Source organism: Vanessa cardui, chromosome Z (assembly GCF_905220365.1).
Source record: "Vanessa cardui chromosome Z, ilVanCard2.1, whole genome shotgun sequence".
Taxonomy (NCBI): domain Eukaryota; kingdom Metazoa; phylum Arthropoda; class Insecta; order Lepidoptera; family Nymphalidae; genus Vanessa; species Vanessa cardui.
Window position 1 is genome coordinate 7,034,724 of NC_061154.1, and position 21,262 is coordinate 7,055,985.

General features: G+C 36.0%; 1 protein-coding gene across 1 annotated transcript in view; it reads left to right on the plus strand.

Moving 5' to 3' along the window:
* LOC124543357 (dynein axonemal heavy chain 6) overlaps nucleotides 1-21,262 on the plus strand; it is a 67,462-nt gene that overhangs the window by 18,783 nt on the left and 27,417 nt on the right. The window contains 23 exon segments of the mRNA XM_047121556.1: nucleotides 89-281; nucleotides 1,166-1,305; nucleotides 2,194-2,379; nucleotides 3,000-3,155; nucleotides 3,830-4,057; nucleotides 4,735-4,955; nucleotides 5,364-5,575; nucleotides 6,047-6,159; nucleotides 7,226-7,368; nucleotides 8,072-8,264; nucleotides 8,796-9,019; nucleotides 9,684-9,939; nucleotides 10,438-10,628; nucleotides 12,160-12,332; nucleotides 12,823-13,006; nucleotides 13,463-13,628; nucleotides 13,978-14,139; nucleotides 14,300-14,386; nucleotides 14,830-14,919; nucleotides 15,549-15,745; nucleotides 16,583-16,745; nucleotides 17,216-17,298; nucleotides 17,376-17,487. Of these exon segments, the coding sequence (XP_046977512.1) occupies nucleotides 89-281; nucleotides 1,166-1,305; nucleotides 2,194-2,379; nucleotides 3,000-3,155; nucleotides 3,830-4,057; nucleotides 4,735-4,955; nucleotides 5,364-5,575; nucleotides 6,047-6,159; nucleotides 7,226-7,368; nucleotides 8,072-8,264; nucleotides 8,796-9,019; nucleotides 9,684-9,939; nucleotides 10,438-10,628; nucleotides 12,160-12,332; nucleotides 12,823-13,006; nucleotides 13,463-13,628; nucleotides 13,978-14,139; nucleotides 14,300-14,386; nucleotides 14,830-14,919; nucleotides 15,549-15,745; nucleotides 16,583-16,745; nucleotides 17,216-17,298; nucleotides 17,376-17,487 (3,873 nt within the window).

Here is a 21,262-nt window from a genome sequence, read left to right on the forward strand (position 1 = left end):
GTACCGTCGTTACTTCTGATTTCCATAACACAAGTGCGTCAGCTACTTACATTGGGATCAGAGTAATGTATGTGATGTTGTCTCATAGGTGATGGCCGGTGCACTGAAACGCGCAAGTCCGGACCAACACGAGGAGAAGACGTTGCTCTGCGCCCTCAACGACAGTAACCTCCCGAAGTTCCTGGCGGCGGACGCGATACTCTTCGCGGGTATCCTCTCGGATCTCTTCCCGGGCGTTGATTTGCCTGAGCGCGATTACGGCGTCATGATAGATGTTATCGGTAAGTATAGTACGACACAACTTAGATGTCGCATCGGCAAAATTCGTAAAACCGATCACATCCGAATTGAGTACGCTATACCAAATTATCAATATTTATTTCTCATGTGAATATGATCTTTGCACAAACGTAATCACAACTTGTAATGTCATATGACCTAATATATTCGTCAATTTGACGCGTCGATTTACATGCACTTGTTTTCTCTGACGCGTGAATCTATAGCAACGAATAGCGTCAAATGGCGCGATGGGGAGCTATTTCTATTGGTTGTGTAAATCGGCAGTAATCGGTTTTATTTTCAATCCATTGCATTTTCCGATGCATCTAATTTGTGTCGTACTATAATCTAATGTCTACTTTAATAATGAAATGAAAAAGTAATGTAAAGAAAGAATTCTTATTTGGATTTTATTGTAGAATTAATTTCTAAGATATTATTGTTAATATTATTAATTGTGTCATTGTATAATGTGTTTATAGTCAATAAATGGGAATTTAAGTAAAATAAGTTCAAGTAAGTCTAACCTTAACATTTATCTGAATTATGAATAGTAAATATTCATATATTTAGTGAAGTATTTGAAAAATAAACATATAATAGTTTTAAAATACCTATACGGCAAATTTTTTGGGTATAATAATTTTAGCTTACCTTAAGCTACCCCAATAATAAAATCATATACTACTACTGTTACTGTGCTACTTGATTGGTACTAAATGTGATCTAATCTGTGAGAGTGATATCTTTAAGTTATTGATTTTGATAAAATTCAAATTTTTCAAAAACTTTAACACAAGAAGTGTTTTGATACTTTATCAAGTATCAAGGTTGTCTTATTAATGGCGTGGCAACTATATAATGTATTTCGTTTATTACACAGAAACCATTTTGTTGGAGAGGAAATTGCAAATAATGGAATGTCAAATCCGTAAGGTGATTCAACTGCACGAGACAATGATAGTGCGCTGGGGTGTCATGCTCGTCGGACCCACCGGCGGCGGCAAAACTATCGTCTTACACGTTAGTCTACCTACAGTATTACTTTATTCTCAGTGCAAACTCACACATACTTACACATAACACACACATCTATACTATACACCGAATGTATAAAAAACGCAGTAACATTTCAACATAGTTGCAATAAGTCGTAAATATGGTTGATACCATTTGTCAAAAGAATAATAATAAATGAGACAACATCACATACATTACTCTGATCCCAATGTAAGTAGCTGAAGCACTTGTGTTATGGAAATCAGAAGTAACGACGGTACCACAAACACCCAGACCCAAGACAACGTAGAAAACTAATGGTAATCTACATCGACTCGGCCGGGAATCGAACCCGGGACCTCAGTGGCGTACCCATGAAAACCGGTGTACACACCACTCTACCGTGGAGGTCGTCACAATAAGAGTAAGGAGTTTCTCTCTGGTACTTCTCGGTAGAGTCTGCATTCCGAACCGATGAAGCTTCACTTGATATACTTTGTTAAATGACGATTCAAGTGCTTGTTATAGCATTCTTGAATAAAGTATATATCAATTTGATTTGAATGGTGATAGTGTTTTGTTTATTGTGAAGATTCCAATGATATTCTAATAAACAGATATGTTATACTAAACGACAGAAAAAAATGTGCAGCGTCGGGGACCGTTTATTTTACATTTCGTTACGCGTAAAGATCATAGCTTGATAAAAACAATAAGTAAAAGGGATAACCAGATGTTTAGTTATGATGTATTATAACGCATTACTACGTAAAACGACTAAAGGCAAACGTCCCAATTAGGAAGTTTTCTAGTCTTCACTTTTTGCGCGTTAATGACATATCTGTTTACTAGAACATCATTGGAAGATTCACAATACTTAAGGTTTAATTGTAATTACCTTCGTCTCGTCAGGTGCTAGCCGACACTTATACCAGGTTGTTTGAAAACGGCGTGGTCGGTCCGCAGTATCAAGTAGTACATAAGTACATTATGAATCCGAAGAGTCTGAGCATTGGCGAACTGTACGGTGAAGTGAATCTGCAGACTCTGGAATGGCACGACGGCATACTTCCCTTATCTTTAAGAACTGCAGTGCAGGTAACGTACCTATATGATTACCTATTGTTATAGAAATCACATTATGTATTGCTTACAATAAAGCTAAAACCAGCGATAAATTATCTAAAATAACCATGTATAAATAATAGGTATTGTAAACATTTCGAAGCCAACGCCAATGCCAATGTTATGCCAATCTATGGATGAAATTTTGAAGTCATCTTATAGTGTTCTGTTTTGAGACATAATATTTTGGAGAAGAATAAAGAATTGTCTGTCACTAGGGTGTTGATTTGCGACAGCGTCGATCATATGTTACGAATAATCTAGTATTTGATTGGCGAATAAAATAAAACCTCTTTCTTTTCAATATGTAAAATATTTATTTACTTATTACGCCATATTGTATAAATATCATTACAGGATTGTGTCCCAATTCGATATTACAGCATTTAAAAAAAAATTAAAATATCTATCTATCTATCCATTTTATAATATAACATTAAATTGTATATGATACATTCCAAGCAGCAATTATTTTGAGTTCACTCAGGCTGCAACAAAACAAATCCACTCTGTCTGCTATCACATTGAGAGTACGTAACGTGTGTAACGTAATATAAAACACTATCATAATATGTGTGTGTTTATTGTCTTAGTGTGAGAAACCAGACCATCAATGGTTGATATGCGACGGTCCCGTCGATGCGGTTTGGATCGAGAACATGAATACCGTGCTAGACGATAACAAGATGCTCTGTCTTTCCAACTCCGAGCGCATCAAGCTGACGCCCTACGTCCATATGGTGTTTGAGGTAAGTTATTAAATACTAACTAATTTTCAAATTCAAAATGTGTCTTAAAGTTTCTTGGTGGTAGGGCTTTGTGCAAGCCCGTCTGGGTAGGTACCGCTCACTCATCAGTTATTCTACCGCCAAACAACAGTACTCAGTATTGTTGTGTTCCGGTTTGAAGGGTGAGTGAGTCAGTGTAACTACAGGCACAAGGGACATAACATCTTAGTTCCCAAGGTTGGTGGCACATTGACGATGTAAGGAATATTTAGTATTTTTTTACAGCGTCATTGCCTATGGGTGATGGTGACCACTTACGGTGACACCTACTCAGGTGGCCCATATGCTCGTCCGCCAACCTATAACATAAAAAAGTCATCTTATATAACTTGTTAACATCCAATGCAATGCCTTGATTTGTAGTGTTTTAAGCCATTGAGTGGTGAGTTACAACGTGGATAAATCTCTATTAAAAAACATGTTCATAGTAATCACCACTTCGTTGATTTATGAAATATTTAAATTTCAAACAAATACATATACCATAATGAGAAATATTTTTTGTTGTTGAACAGTTTAAATTTGCTCAAATTATGCCACAGAATATATTAAATTCTTAAAATTTGTAGATACAACAGTTAGTCCAAAAATTTTGTGAGAAGATAAGATAGTAGTGTGATTTTTTCCAATTAAAGGTTGCAGATTTGGCACAAGCTTCCCCCGCCACAGTGTCTCGGTGCGGTATGGTGTACATCGACCCGAATGAGCTTGGTTACTTACCATATGTACGCATGTGGCTCGAAGGGATCATTGAGAAAAACATCCTTAACCAAGAAAATCAGGATTTCCTATACGAACTCTTCAAGATGCTTGAAGTTGGAATTACACATGTTAATACGAAGTGTAGTGTTGGAATTAAACAGGTTAGTTCCGTTTTCAAACTGCATAGCGAGAAAAATGAATGATGGTAAGACGTAAATAAATTGGCAGTTAATGTTGTCTTAGATTTTCGCGATTATTACACATTGAAATAAAACTAGTTTTAACGGATTTAAATCGTGTTTATTAATTATCATCCCGTTTCGAGCACTTTACAGCGTTCGTGGTCACGGGTAGACTGACGGGTAGTCTATATGTATTAATTTTTTTTATATAGTGTATATAAAAATAATATACGCGATTTAAATCCGTTAAACTAATTTTATTTAAATTGGCAGTTACCAATTTCAAATAAAAAGTATTTCATTTTGATTTATTTATTTATTTATTTATTTAATCGATACACCACAGTATTTGAAATATAACACTTAAAACAAGAATACAGCATTAATAGTTACATTAGCCTCCAATAACAATTTTTTAACTATACTCTATTCAATAAATACTACAAACTGCAATAATAACACGCTTATTAATTATTTAACATTTAGACAATTGATAAAAAAATAAAAATAAATGAAGTAGAAAACGAATAATAAATACACACAAATGACAATTTAGGATTCTTAGAGATAATACCATAAATTCACAAAATTAAGTATAACAACAAATATGTATTCAATATAAAGTAGCAATATTTTAGTTAAGTTATATTTGACAGGTGGATATAAGCAAGGTGATGGCTTTGTGCTGTCTCCTCGGGGCGTTGCTATCCGAGCCGGGAGACAGGTTCATAGAGAAATCCGCCATTAAAGTCTATATCGCGCATTGCTTCATCTTCTGCTACGTGTGGTGCATCGGTAGCAACATCCTCGAGGCTAACCGCAAGGGTTTCGAAGAGGTCATTAAACGGCAATTCGAGGAATTTGAGGAATCTGAGTAGTAAGTTTTGGACCATTTTCCGTTAACCTAATTTTTCGTCTGCCGATATGACCCAGTGGCTGGAACGCGTGCATGTTAACCGATGGTCGTGGATTCAAAACCAGACAAGCACCAATTAATATTCATGTACTTATTTACACATTTAACTTATAATACATCTCGTAGCCGGCGGTGAAGGAAAAAATCGTAAGGAAACCTGCATGTGTCTAATTTCATAGATATTCTGACACATGTGTATTCCACCAATCCGAACTGGAACAGCGTGGTGGAATATGTTCCAAACCTTCTCAAAGGGAGAAAAGGCCTTAGCCCAGTAGTGGGAAATTTACAGGCTGTTGTTGTTGTAATTTTTCTACAGTTAACCAATCATGAATCAGTGATTAAATGTTTCAATATCGTTTGTTCCAGTTTCCCTCAAGGCTTCAATTTCTTCGATATGTTTATGGACACAAAACAGCGCAAGCTGAAAGTGTGGGCGGAGATAATACCGGAGTTCTTGTACGACAGCAATCAGCCGTTCTTCGAGACCCTAGTGCCGACTATAGATACCGTTCGTTATGGATATCTCTTTGAGAAGCTCCTGTCTGCTGGAAAACCAGTCATGTTCACTGGAAATACTGGTAAGATTGCATAAAACAATTAAGCAAATACCAAGTATCGTATAAATATTAGATGTGAAGGAAAACTTATATAAATCTGTTCATAAACGAAAACGAGCGTTTTCACCTGTAATTAACGGTGTGTATTATCTGTGAATGTGTATGTGATCACTAATGAAATAATAAAGACAAAATAATCAATTAAATATATTATGTATGGGTAATTTAACGTAATAGAAAAAAAATCTCTGCGAATTCACACATTTGTTACTATAAGAATGTAGGACTTTGCCTATTTATAAGTATAATTAACTGATAATGGTAATATTAGAATATATAGCTTATAAAAAAGGTGGAGTTCATATTTGTAAAAATATTTATACGAGAAAGAAAACTACAATTAATATTACTCATGAGACTTTTTCGGCTAACAGTCATTGGCTATATCGTGAAAAAGAATTCTGTCTTACGCCTAATCGCTTTGTGCTGTAGGGGTAGGGAAAACTTGCATAGCCGCTGAGATTCTTAAGAAGATGGCAACAACTGGCATATACATTCCGATGATATTGAATTTCTCTGCACAAACCAGCAGTCCAAGAACGCAGGTTAGTAGAACGAAACTTTTGAGTGAGTCACTTACCCAAAAAGTTGCGGCAGTGAATTATAATTGCATATAATGTAATATCCATCTTTGATGTAATTATATTAAATATTATTCAATTAACAAGTACGATCTTTCTGAATCAAAGTATAAAAATTAAAAGAATGGTTTTGATTCATTAAACGTTCATTAAACGTTTATGTTGTCTACCTCCATGGTCGAGTAGTGTGTGTACCGGTTATCATATACGCCTCTTCGAGGTATTACGCTAAGGAGTACGCTACTTTTTTATGGAATAGGGTGGCGGACGAGCATATGAGCCAGATGGTAAATAGTCACCATCACCCATAGACAATGACGCTGTAAGAAATATTAATTATTCCGTACATCGTCAATGCGCCACCAACCTTGGGAACTGAGATGTGTCCCTTGTGCCTGTAGTTACACTGGCTCACTCACCATTTAAACAGGAACACAACAATACTGTGTACTGTTGTTTAGCGGTAATATATCTGATGAGTGGGTGGTACCTACACAGGCAGGCTTGCACAAAGCCCTACCACCAAGAATACTGCGCTAGTATTATATTATGTGACGTTGTCCGATATTTATTTGTTGCACTAGAATCATTTTTTTATTTATGGTACTAAGCACAACACAACATCAGCTTCGAATAAGCGGTGACGGAAAATATATCGCAAATGTTTTAGCTTTGGCTTGGTAATTAGTTAGAGTCGAGATGGCCCAGTGGTTAGAACGCGTGCATCTTAACCGATGATTGCGAGTTCAAACCCAGGCAAGCACCGCTGATTCATGTGCATTATTTGTCTTTATAATTCATCTCGTGCTCAGCGGTGAAGGAAAACATCGTGAGGAAACCTGCATGTGACAAATTTCATAGAAATTCTGCCACATGTGTATTCCACCAACCCGCATTGGAACAGCGTGGTGGAATATGTTCCAAACCTTCTCCTCAAAGGGAGACGAGGCCTTTAGCCCAGCTGTGGGAATTTACCGGCTGTTGTTGTTTGGTAATTACTTGTTTTGTTATAACATATACATTTTTACAGGAGGTTATAGAGCTGCGTTTAGATAAACGACCAAGGAAAGCAATTGGCGCTCCGCTGGGTAAAAAAGTTATCATATTCATTGACGACGTCAACATGCCTCGTCTCGACGTCTATGGAGCTCAGCCCACCATTGAATTGCTGCGGTAAGTTTTGGACAATTTGATATTTTATGTAATAAAATTGTCTATTCTTAAATTATAAATGCGAAAGTAAATAAATAATAAATATGAGACAACATCACATACATTACTCTGATCCCAATGTAAGTCGCTAAAGCACTTGTGTTATGGAAATCAGAAGTAACGACGGTACCAAAAACACCCAGACCCAAGACAACGTAGAAAACTAATGGTAATCTACATCGACTCGGCCGGGAATCGAACCCGGGACCTCGGAGTGGCGTACCCATGAAAAGCGGTGTACACACCACTCGACCACAAAGTCGTCAAGTCAAGTAAACTCCGTCTGTCTGTTTGTTCATGCACGACCAAACTACTGAACCGAATTTGATGATATTTGTAAGAAAATTGGTACGAAGCAGAAATTCCAAAGAAAGGATATGCTACCTTTTTTTGCCTAACACCTAACAATTTAATATAAGTCGATTGATAGTTTATATATGTGTGACATATAATACTAGGTACCTGTACCGCCTTCTCTCAGGTACAATAAGGGTCTATATACAAAAAGAATAAATAAAGCTACTTACTCGAATCCTCAGCTAATGAGATTGACAATTTTACTTCTAAAATATAATATATTTTTACTTCTAATATCTGTGTAGTTAAAAAGTGCGATTTATAGTATGAAGAGATATCTTTGTTTACTTGTCTTTTTCTTTTGTAGGCAGTTTCTAGACTTCGGTGGCTTATACGACCGCGATAAGCTTTATTGGAAAGAGATATTAGACGTGGTGTTGTCATGCGCCTGCGCACCTCCCGGCGGTGGACGTAACCCGCTCACTGGGCGCTTCGTGAGGCATTTCGCTATGTTTTATATATCCGCACCTAATTCTGATGCTATGAAGACCATATTTAAGGTAAACACATTCTAATATTTAAACCCTATTTATTAGTCTACGGCGTCGTTATATTAAAACGGCATGTATACATATCTCGTCACAAATCGTAGTTACATTATTGCAAAAATATATTGCGTATTAGCCTTATCATTTAACGAACAAAAAATAAATCAACCAATTGTTCATTAAAAATGAAAAAATTAATAACTATTCAATTTGATGCAAATATTTAAATTAAGAAAAAAAAATGTTTTTAAATGTTTTCTCTAACTACATTTAAAAACATTTTTTTCCTTCCTTCTAAGTGAAATTTCTTATTGAAGTGAAATTTGGTACACTTGTTGACAGCAGTTGCTAAAAAGTGTCTAGCATCATCAATATAAAGAAAATTGGAGTTATGTTAATAGGCCATAATTAAAAAAAAATGGGATATTCTACAAATTTGATAGATACAACCGTATTATTTGTATATCAAACATTTTAAAATTAGCAGACGGAATATATAGTATTATCTGTTTGAATACATATAACTAAGACTTAATTTCATAGGCGATTCTCTCCGGGCACATGGAAGACTTCGTAACGGAAGTATCCGTACTCGGCGACTCCATAGTAAACGCAGCGGTGGAAGTGTACCTCAAGATATGTTCGGAACTGCTGCCGACTCCGGCGAAGTCGCATTACGTGTTCAACCTGCGAGACCTGTCCAAATCTATGCAGGGAGTGTTGCAAGCTAATGCCGCGTACATGAGAGCACCCCAAGCGATGCTAAGGTACGAACTAAAGGCTAGGCGAGACGGGCCGCATTGCAACGCATAACATCGCCGCAAAAATACGCCTGGCTAGTGTTGCGCCAATGCGTTGCGATGCGGCCCGTTGCGGCCAGCCTGAGGTGTGCGATAGCCCATACAAAATGTATGAAACTGATTGTTATGCGTTGCGGCTCGCCTCAAAAAGTCAAAACATTAGTATAATTTATACAAAGCAGGAGGGAATGTATACACAAGCCTTAGTTAGATGATGATGATGCAAATCCCATTCAAAAATTTTTACTTTTCAATTTAATCCCACACGTATCATGTAGCCAATTTATAATTAAGGATTTTTTTATGGTATAGGTTGGCGGACGAGCATATAGGCCACCTGATGGTAAGTGGTCACCATCGCCCCTAGACAATGACGCTGTAAGAAATATTAACTATTCCTTACACGTCAATGTGCCACCAACCTTGGGAACTAAGATGTTATGTCCCTTGTGCCGGTAGTTACACTGGCTCACTCACCCTTCAGACAGGAACACAACAATACTGAGTACTGTTATTTGGCGGTAGAATAACTGATGGGTGGGTGGTACCTACCCAGACGGGCTTGCACAAAGCACTACCACCAAGTAAGATATTAAGGAATATGCATTCTAAATAATATATTTTTATTCAGATTATTCTATCACGAATGCCTCCGAGTCTTCCACGACCGACTGATTAATATCGAAGACAAGAGCTACTTCTATCATCTCATGAGCACCGTCTGCCAGAAGAATTTCCAACAGCCGATACTCGAGATACCAGACGACCCGGTGATCCTACAGCCGCCCATACTTCTGTTCGGAGATTTTTTGAATTCGTCCACGCCCAAAGAGAATAGGATTTATCAAGAAATACCTGACATTGACAAATTGACCGTTGTATTAAAGGTGAGTATAAAATAGTCTTTTTCTCTACGTAAGCCGGTTTTCCACTAAGATATAATACACTAACATCCCGGGATACAATGGAATATCGCTTATTGACCTTATTTCGCACTATCGTTATAAGGAGCGGAACAGTAACTTCAACCAACAAAGAGAACTTTATAACATAGCCATGTATATTTCAAAATTTTCAAAATTAATAACGGCTAGTTTATAAATAGGTCACGTCATCACCCATCATCCTCATGCCCTTATCTCAATTTACTTGGAATCGGGGAACCATTTCATCTGACGTCATCTCACAAGTAACAGCCATATCATCTTTCACACAATCCATCCACTTTTATTCTCAAGACCTTATGTGTGTTGTACTTAACAGTATAAACATGTTGTGTTACATTCAAAGGTGAAAGAAAAGCTTTAAAGGTCAAGAATAAATGTACTTTAAAGCAAAATAAAAATACAATACAATCAATATGCGTGTGTATTGTTATTCATTAGGAATACTTGGAGGAATATAACTCGACGGCTCGCGCGGAGATGCATCTAGTGTTGTTCCGCGACGCGATCGAGCACGTGGTACGTGTGGCGCGCGTGTTCCGCGCCGAGCGAGGGCACTGCCTCATGGTGGGCCCGGGAGGCTCCGGCAGGCGATCCGTGGCCACGCTCGCCGGGCACGTCAACGAGTGCAAGTGAGACTCCTGAAGTTAATTTATTGTATTTTGTATACGCGTCTGAGGTTTTTGGAAATTTTCCTTAGTCAAATAGACAGACGATTCTATTTCGTTCTTCGTTATATATAAAGAGGAATAGGCTATTTGACTGGTTTTTAAAATCCATTTTATATTATTTAGTAGAGGTTAAGGAACCCAGTAAAAGTAGATTTTTTTATTTCTAGTACATATTTGCCGAATAATATCATATTAAAAATTCCATTTTTTAAATAACGCGCGAAAATGCTACTTGGACAATATGGCGCTGCAATGGGGTCGGTGACGTCATTTTGCTGTATTTTAATCTGTGGTACATATAGTATCATCATAAGCCCGGCCAATCAGGAGCGTTTTGTGTTTTGAAAAAATGCATTTTTATTTATTGATTTTTGAATAAATAAATTATTAATTTCATAAAAAACTCATAATATACACTGATTACAATAACTCACAATTAGGCCTATTAGGCATATACTCGTTGTCAGACATTTGATGTGATGAAATTCGAAAATATATGACTACTCCTTCACGATCGTAATATTTTCTTTCGATATTCTTTCAAATATCCCTTTTTTCGCTGTCATATGTTCTACGTCATATTCACGCTGCCAGCATCTACGATAAAAAATAAACAAATTCTAAATAAACTTTTTCAAGCTTTGATATATATGTTAATTGTAAACGTATATGTCTCTCGTCTCGTCCAATCTATATTAATATTATAAATGTGACAGTAACTCTATCTGTCTTTCTGTCGCTCTTTCACGACGGACGAAGTAAACTTGACCTTTACAAAAGGACATACCTTTTTGCCTAACAAATGACAACTAACACCCTAAAACGCGACGCGAAGTCGCGACGCAAGCTAGTCTTTCATAAAGGTAATAAATAATATAATTTGACAACCTCCATGGTCGAGTGTTGTGTACACCGGTTTTCATGGGTACGCCACTCTGAGGTCCCGGGCTCGATTCCCGCCGAGTCGATGTAGATTACCATTAGTTTTCTATGTTGTCTTGGGTCTGTGTGTTTGTGGTACCGTTGTTGCTTCTGATTTCCATAACAAAAGTGCTTCAGCTACTTACATTGGGATCAGAGTAATGTATGTGATGTTGTCTCATATTTATTTATATGTCGGATCGACAGCGACATCAGTACGATCGTCAGACATCATAGGGGCGTATTACTAGGGTGATCGAGCAAAGAGGAAACCGCGAATACAAAAACACGTTTATTCTACGTTTAAAGTACTTAAGACACTTATTCAGTAAAACACTGTATCACACTTGGCAACGAAGCGAATGACAGTTCCTAAGATGGAGGTACCGATCTTCACGAGAGCGGAATCGTAAGTGAGTCGTCTCTGAGCGCCTCCACCGGGTAGGCTCCGTCGTAGCACGAAATTAGTCGCGTCGTGACGTAACGATAGTGCTGCCGCCTCGCGGGATTCGTGCCGCGCTTCGTTACGCTAAGGAATTCATGACCGTCTCCGACATATATATAATAACAGATGCATGGGTATGGAGTTGAAACGCAACTACGACACGCCGGAGTTCCACGACGACCTCCGCAACATGTACATGCGCGCGGGCGTCGGCAACGAGGACACGGTCTTCCTCTTCACCGACACGCAGATCACTAAGGAGGAGTTCCTCGAGGACATAAATAACATGCTCAACTCAGGTCAATATGTCGTGTTTGATTCGCTTTTCTTTTAAAATCAAAAATCAAAATCAAAATAAACTGTATTCAAGTGGGATTTTAAAAACACGAATTGAATCGTGAATTTTGAATCGTCATTTAACAATTAAGTGAAGCTACCACCGGTTCGCAAAGTAGATTCTACCGAGAAGAACCGGCAAGAAACTCAGTACTCTTTTTCAACATTTAAAAAAATACAGTCATGTTAGTTATCAACTTAATCGTTTCTGAAGGCGATGGCTGCCATTTTGCTGAGTAGTGTGTACACCGGATTTTATGAGTTCAACTACTCCGAGGTCCCGGGTTCGATTCCCGGCCCAGTCGAGAAAAAGTGCGGTACCATCGTTACTTCTGACTTTCCATAACGCGAGTGCTTTAGCTACTTACATTGGGATCAGAGTAATGTATGTGATGTTGTCCAATATTTATTATTATTTATTTGTGAATAATTAACGTCGTGACATAATTCTAGGTGAGGTGCCGAACCTCTTCGAAGGCGATACGTACGAGCAAGTGCAGTCGGGTTGTCGCAACGATGCATCCAAAGCCGGTATCAATCCGGCCGACCGTGACGCCGTCTACTACTATTTCATCAACAAAGTTCGCAGTAAACTTCACCTTTGTATTTGCATGAGCCCTGTGGGGGAAGCGTTCAGGTAATTAAGTTTTATAATGCCAGTAATCGTTTAAATGCACTTATTATGCGGTTTTTATAATATATAAAAACAATCAAAATGGATATATTATACTTTATTGAAGTAGTAGTATTCAAGTAGGAAATATACTTTATTCAAGTTTCACAAATATTTTGGAATTGTCATTATATATAACTATATTAAAAGTAAAGCTACAACCAGTTAGGAATGTGTATTCTAAATTATTCAAAGTAAATGAGTCCAGCCGTTTCAAAGATTAGCCGGATCAGATAGACTAACAAAAATGGTAAAAAATGCTATTTTGGTATATGGAACTTGTATACAAATGCAAGAAAAAAAATAAAATAATAATAAAATAAAATATAAAATTCAGACATTATGTGAAAAATATCCGTGCGAAGCCATCTATGGATAGTGCTATCTATGGATTTCAAAATGCTCAAAATCATCTTTCAGACGCCGGTGCCGCATGTTTCCGTCTTTAGTGAATTGCTGTACGATCGACTGGTTCACGAAGTGGCCGCCGGAGGCGCTGCGTTCAGTCGCCATACAGTGCTTGCAGCCGCTTGAAGATGAAAACATTGTAGATAAGATTTCGATGCTCGCTGTGTCAATGCATCAGGTGATCTTCTAAATTTAAAATAGTAATTATTTATATAATATAGATACAATAAATGAAGATGTAAATTTTTTCATCATCATCTCCATCACAGAAGCAATAACATGAAAAAATTCAATATAAAAAAAAAATGTTAAAACAAAACAACAGATTATCTCTATACTATTATTGTCTGATTAATTATTATTCATTTTCATCCACAAACGGAACTAAAACAGTGTACTGAATAAACACCAAAAAATTTCTTAAGATTGGAGGAAGCCTTTCCTGGCATTGTCCCAAGACTGTTCAAACTAATATTTATCTTATTTTATGTCATTTTATACTATATATAAACGATCTCAATGGCCAGGACGTGGATGTCATGACGGAGCGTCTCTATGAAGAGATGAGACGGCACTTCTACACCACACCAAGCAGTTACCTCGATTTGTTGAAGCTCTATCTCTCGCTATTGGACAAGAAACAACAAGAGATTATAAGAGGGAGAGATCGTATCTCCTGTGGACTTCAGGTACGCTTATAAATATGTGACTTTCACAAGATACAATATACATATAAATATTTCAACGAAGCGACTTTTTTCTCTAATGTGACAAGGGCGATTACACATATATTTTTACGATAACGTGACACTAAAAGTATGATCTAAATGTAATTTTTATGGATTGCAGAAGCTATACGAAACGTACGAGGTTGTCGGCGTGATGGAACAGCAAGTACGTGAAATGGAACCCGTTCTCGCAAAGAAAGCTGAGGAGGTATGAATATTATGTCTTAAATTTTTCTTTTTACATCGTAATTAAATTTATCTATTTTCTTTAATAATATTCTGAAGCTGAGGGTTTTGTTAAAACGTCGACCAAGTCGGATGGTACAAAAGCCTTAAACGCGAGCCTTATAATAAAATTACATATTCGATATTACATATTCCATAATAACACTACGTGCTGCATACTACGTGACTTATTAAAATGCATAACCATCACTAAAACAAATTATTTCATCCTATAAATACGCCGTCTCATCTTCACAGTCTCATAATTTATTTCTTTAATTTATGAGTATCCGCCAAAAGATACACATTAAATACATATTCTAAAAATAAACTACACGTTACAAGTTTTGTTCTCCCTCAATTATAAGAGACGACAGCAGGCACTATTAAGAAAGAATATGAAAATAAGTAATTTAATATTTCCAGGGTATGGCGCTGGTAGCTCGTCTTAAAGTGGAACAGAAAGCAGCTGATGAGGTGAAGCAGGCCGTCATGAAGGATGAAGCCGAAGCAAAGGTGACCAACAATTCTTACACTTACATATAATAGATAGATGCGAGTTGGGCTCACGAACGATCACAGTAGCGAGCAATTGGAGAGACCTATGTCTAGCAGTGGACGAAAATGGGATGATTGATTGATTAATATAATAGATAACTGCTGCATAGTAGCCTATTTCCTAGTCGTCGCCCGCGGCTTCGCTCGCATTTTATGGTGTTGGGTGTTATATGTTTGGAAAAAGTAGCCTTCCTTTCTTGACGTTCAAATTTGCTTCATGCCCATTTTCATCAAATTCGGTTCAGCGGTTTGGTCGTGAAAGAGCGACAAACAAACAGACAGAGTTATTAAAGTTATTAATTGCGGGATATTTACCATGTTTTTTATTTTTATTCGGTGGAGATCGATATTTCGACATTAGCTACGAATGTTTTGTTCACGAGACTGAACTGTACTGTACATAAAATAACTGTACATAAAATAATTACAACTAGTAACATTGGTAGGGGTTATAAGTAATAAAAATACCCATGTTAATTTAAACTCTTATACAGATAGAGTTACTTTCACATTTGTAATATTAATATAGATTAAAAATATAAATGTTTGAGTGTTATTATTTAATAAGAACCACGGTGTCAATGCAGATCAAAGCGGAGGAGGTGAAACAAATAGCGGATGAAGCGAAGGCTGACTTGGCGTTGGCGATGCCCGCGATGGAGGCCGCGCAGAACGCGCTCAAAGCGCTCAATAAGGCAGACATCAACGAACTAAAGGCTTTCCAGAAACCCCCGCCCTTAGTGCGCTTCGTTATGGAGCCTGTGTGCATACTCCTTGGAGGCAAGTAAGTGGAAATTGATTGCCTTTTGATATGTGTATAGTACGACACAACTTAGATGTAACATCGGAAAATGCAATGGAATGAAAATAAAACCGATTACTGTCGATTTACACGACCAATAGAAATAGCTCCTTATCGCGCCATTCGACGCTATTCGTCGCCATAGATTCTTGCGTCAGAGAAAGCAAGTGCATGTAAATCGACGCGTCAAATTGTCAAAAATATTTGGTTATATGATGATATTACAAGTTATTACATTTGTACAAAGATCATATTCGCATGAGAAATAAATATTGATAATTTGGGATAGCGTAATCAATTCGGATGTGATCGGTTTTACGAATTTTGCTGATGCGACATCTAAGTTGTGTTGTAGTATACTTTATTATACTATACTTTATTATATATATAGTATACTTATATTGAAGTGATAACTTTTACGTGAGGGTTGCGTAACGCGGTACAGCGGTAGGCAGGCAATAATGATACTTTTATAATGTACATACATAAAATTCTAATGTACATATTCAAGAACTGTAACTAAGTTATATATTTCATAATAATAATCAATAGCATTTTTTTAAATATTGTTATTCGACTAAGGTGTGCTATTATTTTTAATATCTGTAATTTATATTTTATCAATACAGAAATACCTACAGGGTTTTTGTTGGAAGAGTTGTTTCAGTATTTTCTGTTAAAATTCAGAGACATATAAACATTATATTTAAATAAAACTAAACCTTAAATTTACCATTTACACTCTTGTTTTAAAATATTTCATTTTCACCTCTCTATACAAATACAGAGTTGGATATAATATATTAATAAATAATTTAGACCAGATTGGGATTCGACGAAAAAGTTGCTAGCTGATGTAAACTTCATACGAAACTTGGAAGAATACGATAAAGATCACATTCCCGAAGCGATGCTCAAGAAAATAAAAGTATATCTGACGCACAAGGACTTCAATCCCGACACCGTAGTCAAAGTTTCCAAGGTAATGACGTGTTTTTAAAATAAGTACATTTCATTATTGTAGAATATGCGTGTTATTTTGAGTGTAATTACGCCCTTATTTCGAAAAGTAAGGTGTCATTATTTGTAGAGTACATATTTTATATAGAAATGTTTTCCAAAAAACTTCTTACAATGTATTTTGCAAAACATTTTGTTGTCGACTAAAATACAACAACAACAACAGCCTGTAAATTCCCACTGCTGGGTTAAAGGCCTCCTCTCCCTTTGAGGAGAAGGTTTGGAAAATATTCCTAACATATAACTAAGCACATGAAACAGTGGTGCTTGCCTGGGTTTGAACCCGCAATTTTTATCGGTTAAGATGCACGCGTTCTGACCACTGGGCCATCTCGACTCTAAAATACCTGTTTGATCTATTATTGGTGTTGCTGTTATTTGATGAAATGAATTGCGTTCAACTACTAAAATCTTTTGATGTTATTGCTATAGGTATGCCGTTCTATGGTCTTGTGGGTGCAAGCAATTGATATGTACGCTAAAGTCTTCAGAGTTGTGGAGCCGAAGATATTGAAGTAAGTTGAAAATATTGACGTGTACATTTTAAATAGTCGAATTAGACTAACGATTTTATTCTTTGATTTCTTTTCAGGCATAAAGAAGCTGCGGCCATATTGAAAAGTGTGATGGCGGTACTACGAGCGAAACAAAAGGAAGTAGAGGCTATCGAAGCTCAGCTAGCGAAAATGATGGACGAGTTGAAGGTAAAATATTTATAGCATCTGTCTTTGGGCTAAAGGCCCCCTCTCCCTTTGAGGAGAAGGTTTGGAACATATTCCACCACGCTGTTCCAATGCGGGTTGGTGGAATACACATGTGGCAGAATTTCTACGAAATTTGTCACATGCAGGTTTCCACACGATGTTTTCCTTCACCGCTGAGCACGAGATGAATTATAAAGACAAATTAAGCAAATGAATCAGCGCTGCTTGCTTTTGTTTGAACCCGCAATCATCGGTTAAGAAGCTCGCGTTCTTACCACTGGGCCATCTCGACTCTTGATGATTGATTTGACTTGATGTTGATCTGTCTTTAGTATTATTTTAATAAATTGAAGATGTAGAGCTATTTTCTGGAACCCCTTATATTTAATAAAAGATTAAAGATAACTTAAAGGTATTCCGTATAATAATAATTTATATGTATTTTGCCGTTCATCCTTAAGGAGGTAGTCCTTACGGAACGCTAAAATAGCACTCACAATTTTTTAAATATTTGAAAACTGGAGCATTTATTATGGATACAAAATTACATTCAATATCTTAATAGATATGTCTCTAGTTTCAAAGCATAATATTTCTAAAATCATCAATAACCTAGGTCATTCATCGTCAACATCACTCCAAACACTGAAATCGACATTTTTTTATTTGCCTTTTTTGAGCTATTTAGCTGCTAGATTATACATGTATTTTTGGTTAAATAGGGACACAAAAGTGTAAATAATATGTATACCATATTGAATTTCTATTACATCTCACAATATTATAGTAATTTTTATTTAAATATTGCTTACTTTTTTATATTCGTCGTCAATACAATTTAATATGGAGAAAATCATTTGACGGTTTTGAATTTTTATTTGACATCGCTGTCAATAAATTTTATAATTTAATTTTATAATTATAATCTTATAATTACGCGAAACGTCTACGCACACAGACAAGTTAACATAAGGGTAGGGTGTGAGTGTCGTGGACCGTAATTTTTAGTTTTCGAAGAACCAGATAAACTAAGTAAGTATGATCATTAATCGGTTATTGTTTTACTTATGTTTGCTTCTATATATTTAATTTCTATTTATTTCAGAGTGAAATGGGAATACGAAAAGAAAATTATAGAACACATAAAAAATATAGGAAGATTAAAAAAAAGCAGTATGTACTAATTAAAAAACCTTATTTGAAAATTTTACACGGGCAGTGAAATCTTATTATATATAATGGGGTCCCGTTTTTACCTACTATGTATGAAACCCTAGAATTACTACTTACCAATTTTTCCACGTTCCCACTTATATTACTAAATTAATATAATAATTTATAATAACGACGTTTTATTCTACAAAATATGGAGAACAAAAACTCTCAACTGATTCTTAATGGATAATTCATTGTTTTAGGCGTTACAAAGTTCCATTTCAGGAAATTCAAAACGTTCAAAATAGTATCACACACGAAACTTGTATGGAACATTTAATTATGTTTATTTGATTACACATTTAAAATATAATTTTAGTGTTTATTAAATATTCTCACAAACATGTAAATTAAAAATTTAACCCAGTACGTGTATATACTTTATACTCTATATTTTATACTTTTATATTTCAGGCATCGTTGGAAGCGGAATGAAATACTCCAGAACTTGTCATTAAAGAAGCACTAGAATAAGAAGATTTTAGATTAGATGGACGTAGGATAATTGACTTCATGTACGAACAATTGCAGAAAGTTGCAAATCACGATTCGGCATTTGGATGTGACTTTAAGCATCTTGAACTTTTAAAAGAAAAAAAGAAGGGGGTTTGCCTTCTGAATTTACCTTCCTCTGCAAAATGTGTAATATAAAATTAAAAATACAAATATGTAAGGACGGTAAAAGTGAAGACCTGAATTTAAATGAGACTGCTGTGTCTGGTTTTTTGTCGATAGGGTCTGTTTATACTGGATTAGAACAGGTTTAATCTTCTCTTGCAATACCTTGCATGTCTAAAAACCTGTACGCTAAATGTAACACAAAGGTTTGTGCATTGTGGGAGTTAGCCAAACAGAAGTGCATGGAAAAGGCTGCAATGGAAGAATTTGATTGGGCAGTATGTGACGGTGAATTAGACGTCAATGGAATACCTATGATCACAGTAGTAGCTGATGCATGCTGGTCTAAAAGATCAAACAAAAAACCTACAAGGCTCTATCAGGTGCTGCTGTGATAAAACTAAAAAAATACTGTACATGGCAGTGAAAAATAAGTACTGCACAATCTGTGCTAGGGCCCTAAATCGGGATATGTTTTGCCCTGATCATGTTTGTTTTAAAAACTACAGAAGTTCCTCTAGCGGGATGGAAGCTCTTTCAATAACAGAAGGTTTTAAGAACACTTTAGAAATGAATGGCATCATATATTCTAATTTAATCGCTGATGGAGGTGCAAGTACATACAAAAGTATAATAAATACTAATCCGTATCCAAGAAAAGTTGTAGAAAAAATTGAATGCACAAATCATTTGCTTCGTAACTACTGCTCTAAAATGGATGAACTTACTAAAACAACTATACACCCCTTACCGTTTCGCAAAATTCTCTCTCAAAATATTCTACGTTTGAGGCGGTCAGTCACTGGTGCTGTGCAGTATAACAAACAATTCCCAAAGAGAAAAAAACATTAGACGAAAGAATTGTATATCTCAAAACTGACTTACTGAATGGACCAAATCATGTATTTGGTAATCACGCAGCTTGTAAACCCTACTATTATAAGCATCTGAATTCCACATATGAAAAAAGGCGAATAAATATAGAAACTTAGTGCCGGAAATGAAAGCCTGCACTTTTACAATGCAATCATGAAAATAGTGTCAAGATTAGTTAATAATGTGAAAAGTTTGCTATACAAAGTCAATGGAACCATTGCTGAAGTATTCAACGGTATTGTAGCAAAATTTGTGGGAGATAAACGATTAAATTTTTCAAGTAGGCAATTATATTCAGCCCGTTGTGCTACACCCGTTGTGGCATTTAACACAAAGGGGCCACAAACGTACCTCTGCAATAAATTATTTTTCAAAAACCCCAATAATTTCATAAGTCGTCTAGAGTTTAAAAAAAGGATCATTTAAAATCTAAATTGAGCCGCAAAATAAAATCTAATTCTTCAAAATGTGACAATTATTGTACTAATAAAGAGTATGGTTATTTTTGTCAAAGGCCAGATTTAAATGAAGTAGACTACGAATTCTTAAAAACAGATCATTTAAAAAAGATTAATCTCACAGAAGTGTAACGCAAAGCACTTGAAAGAGAACTACTTTACAAGCAGATTCTATGGAATGGATCCAAGAAAGAAAGCAACGATTGACCTTCTAGTTTTAGAAAAGTTTGCAAAAAAGATCTTATTAAATGCGCACCGCTAGTAAAAAGTTTGCTTTGTGGAGCAAACTTAGAAAATGTTAAATCAATCCAATATGGCAAAGATCATGAACACATTGCGTTAGAGCAGTTGAAAACCCTGATAAGTATTGAAGGTTCTCCTTGCAGAATACAAAAATGCGGTTTATTTGTAGATGCAGAAATCGTCTACTTAGGTGCAACTCCCGATGGAATAGTGTATAACCATAAAATTGTCGAAATTAAGTGTCCATAGTCCTGTTCAAATATTACCATAAACGAGGGTATTAACATGAAAAAAATATTTTTTGGAAACAAAATAACATCAAACAGGAGATCTGACAATGAACACTAATCATGACTGGTGTTATC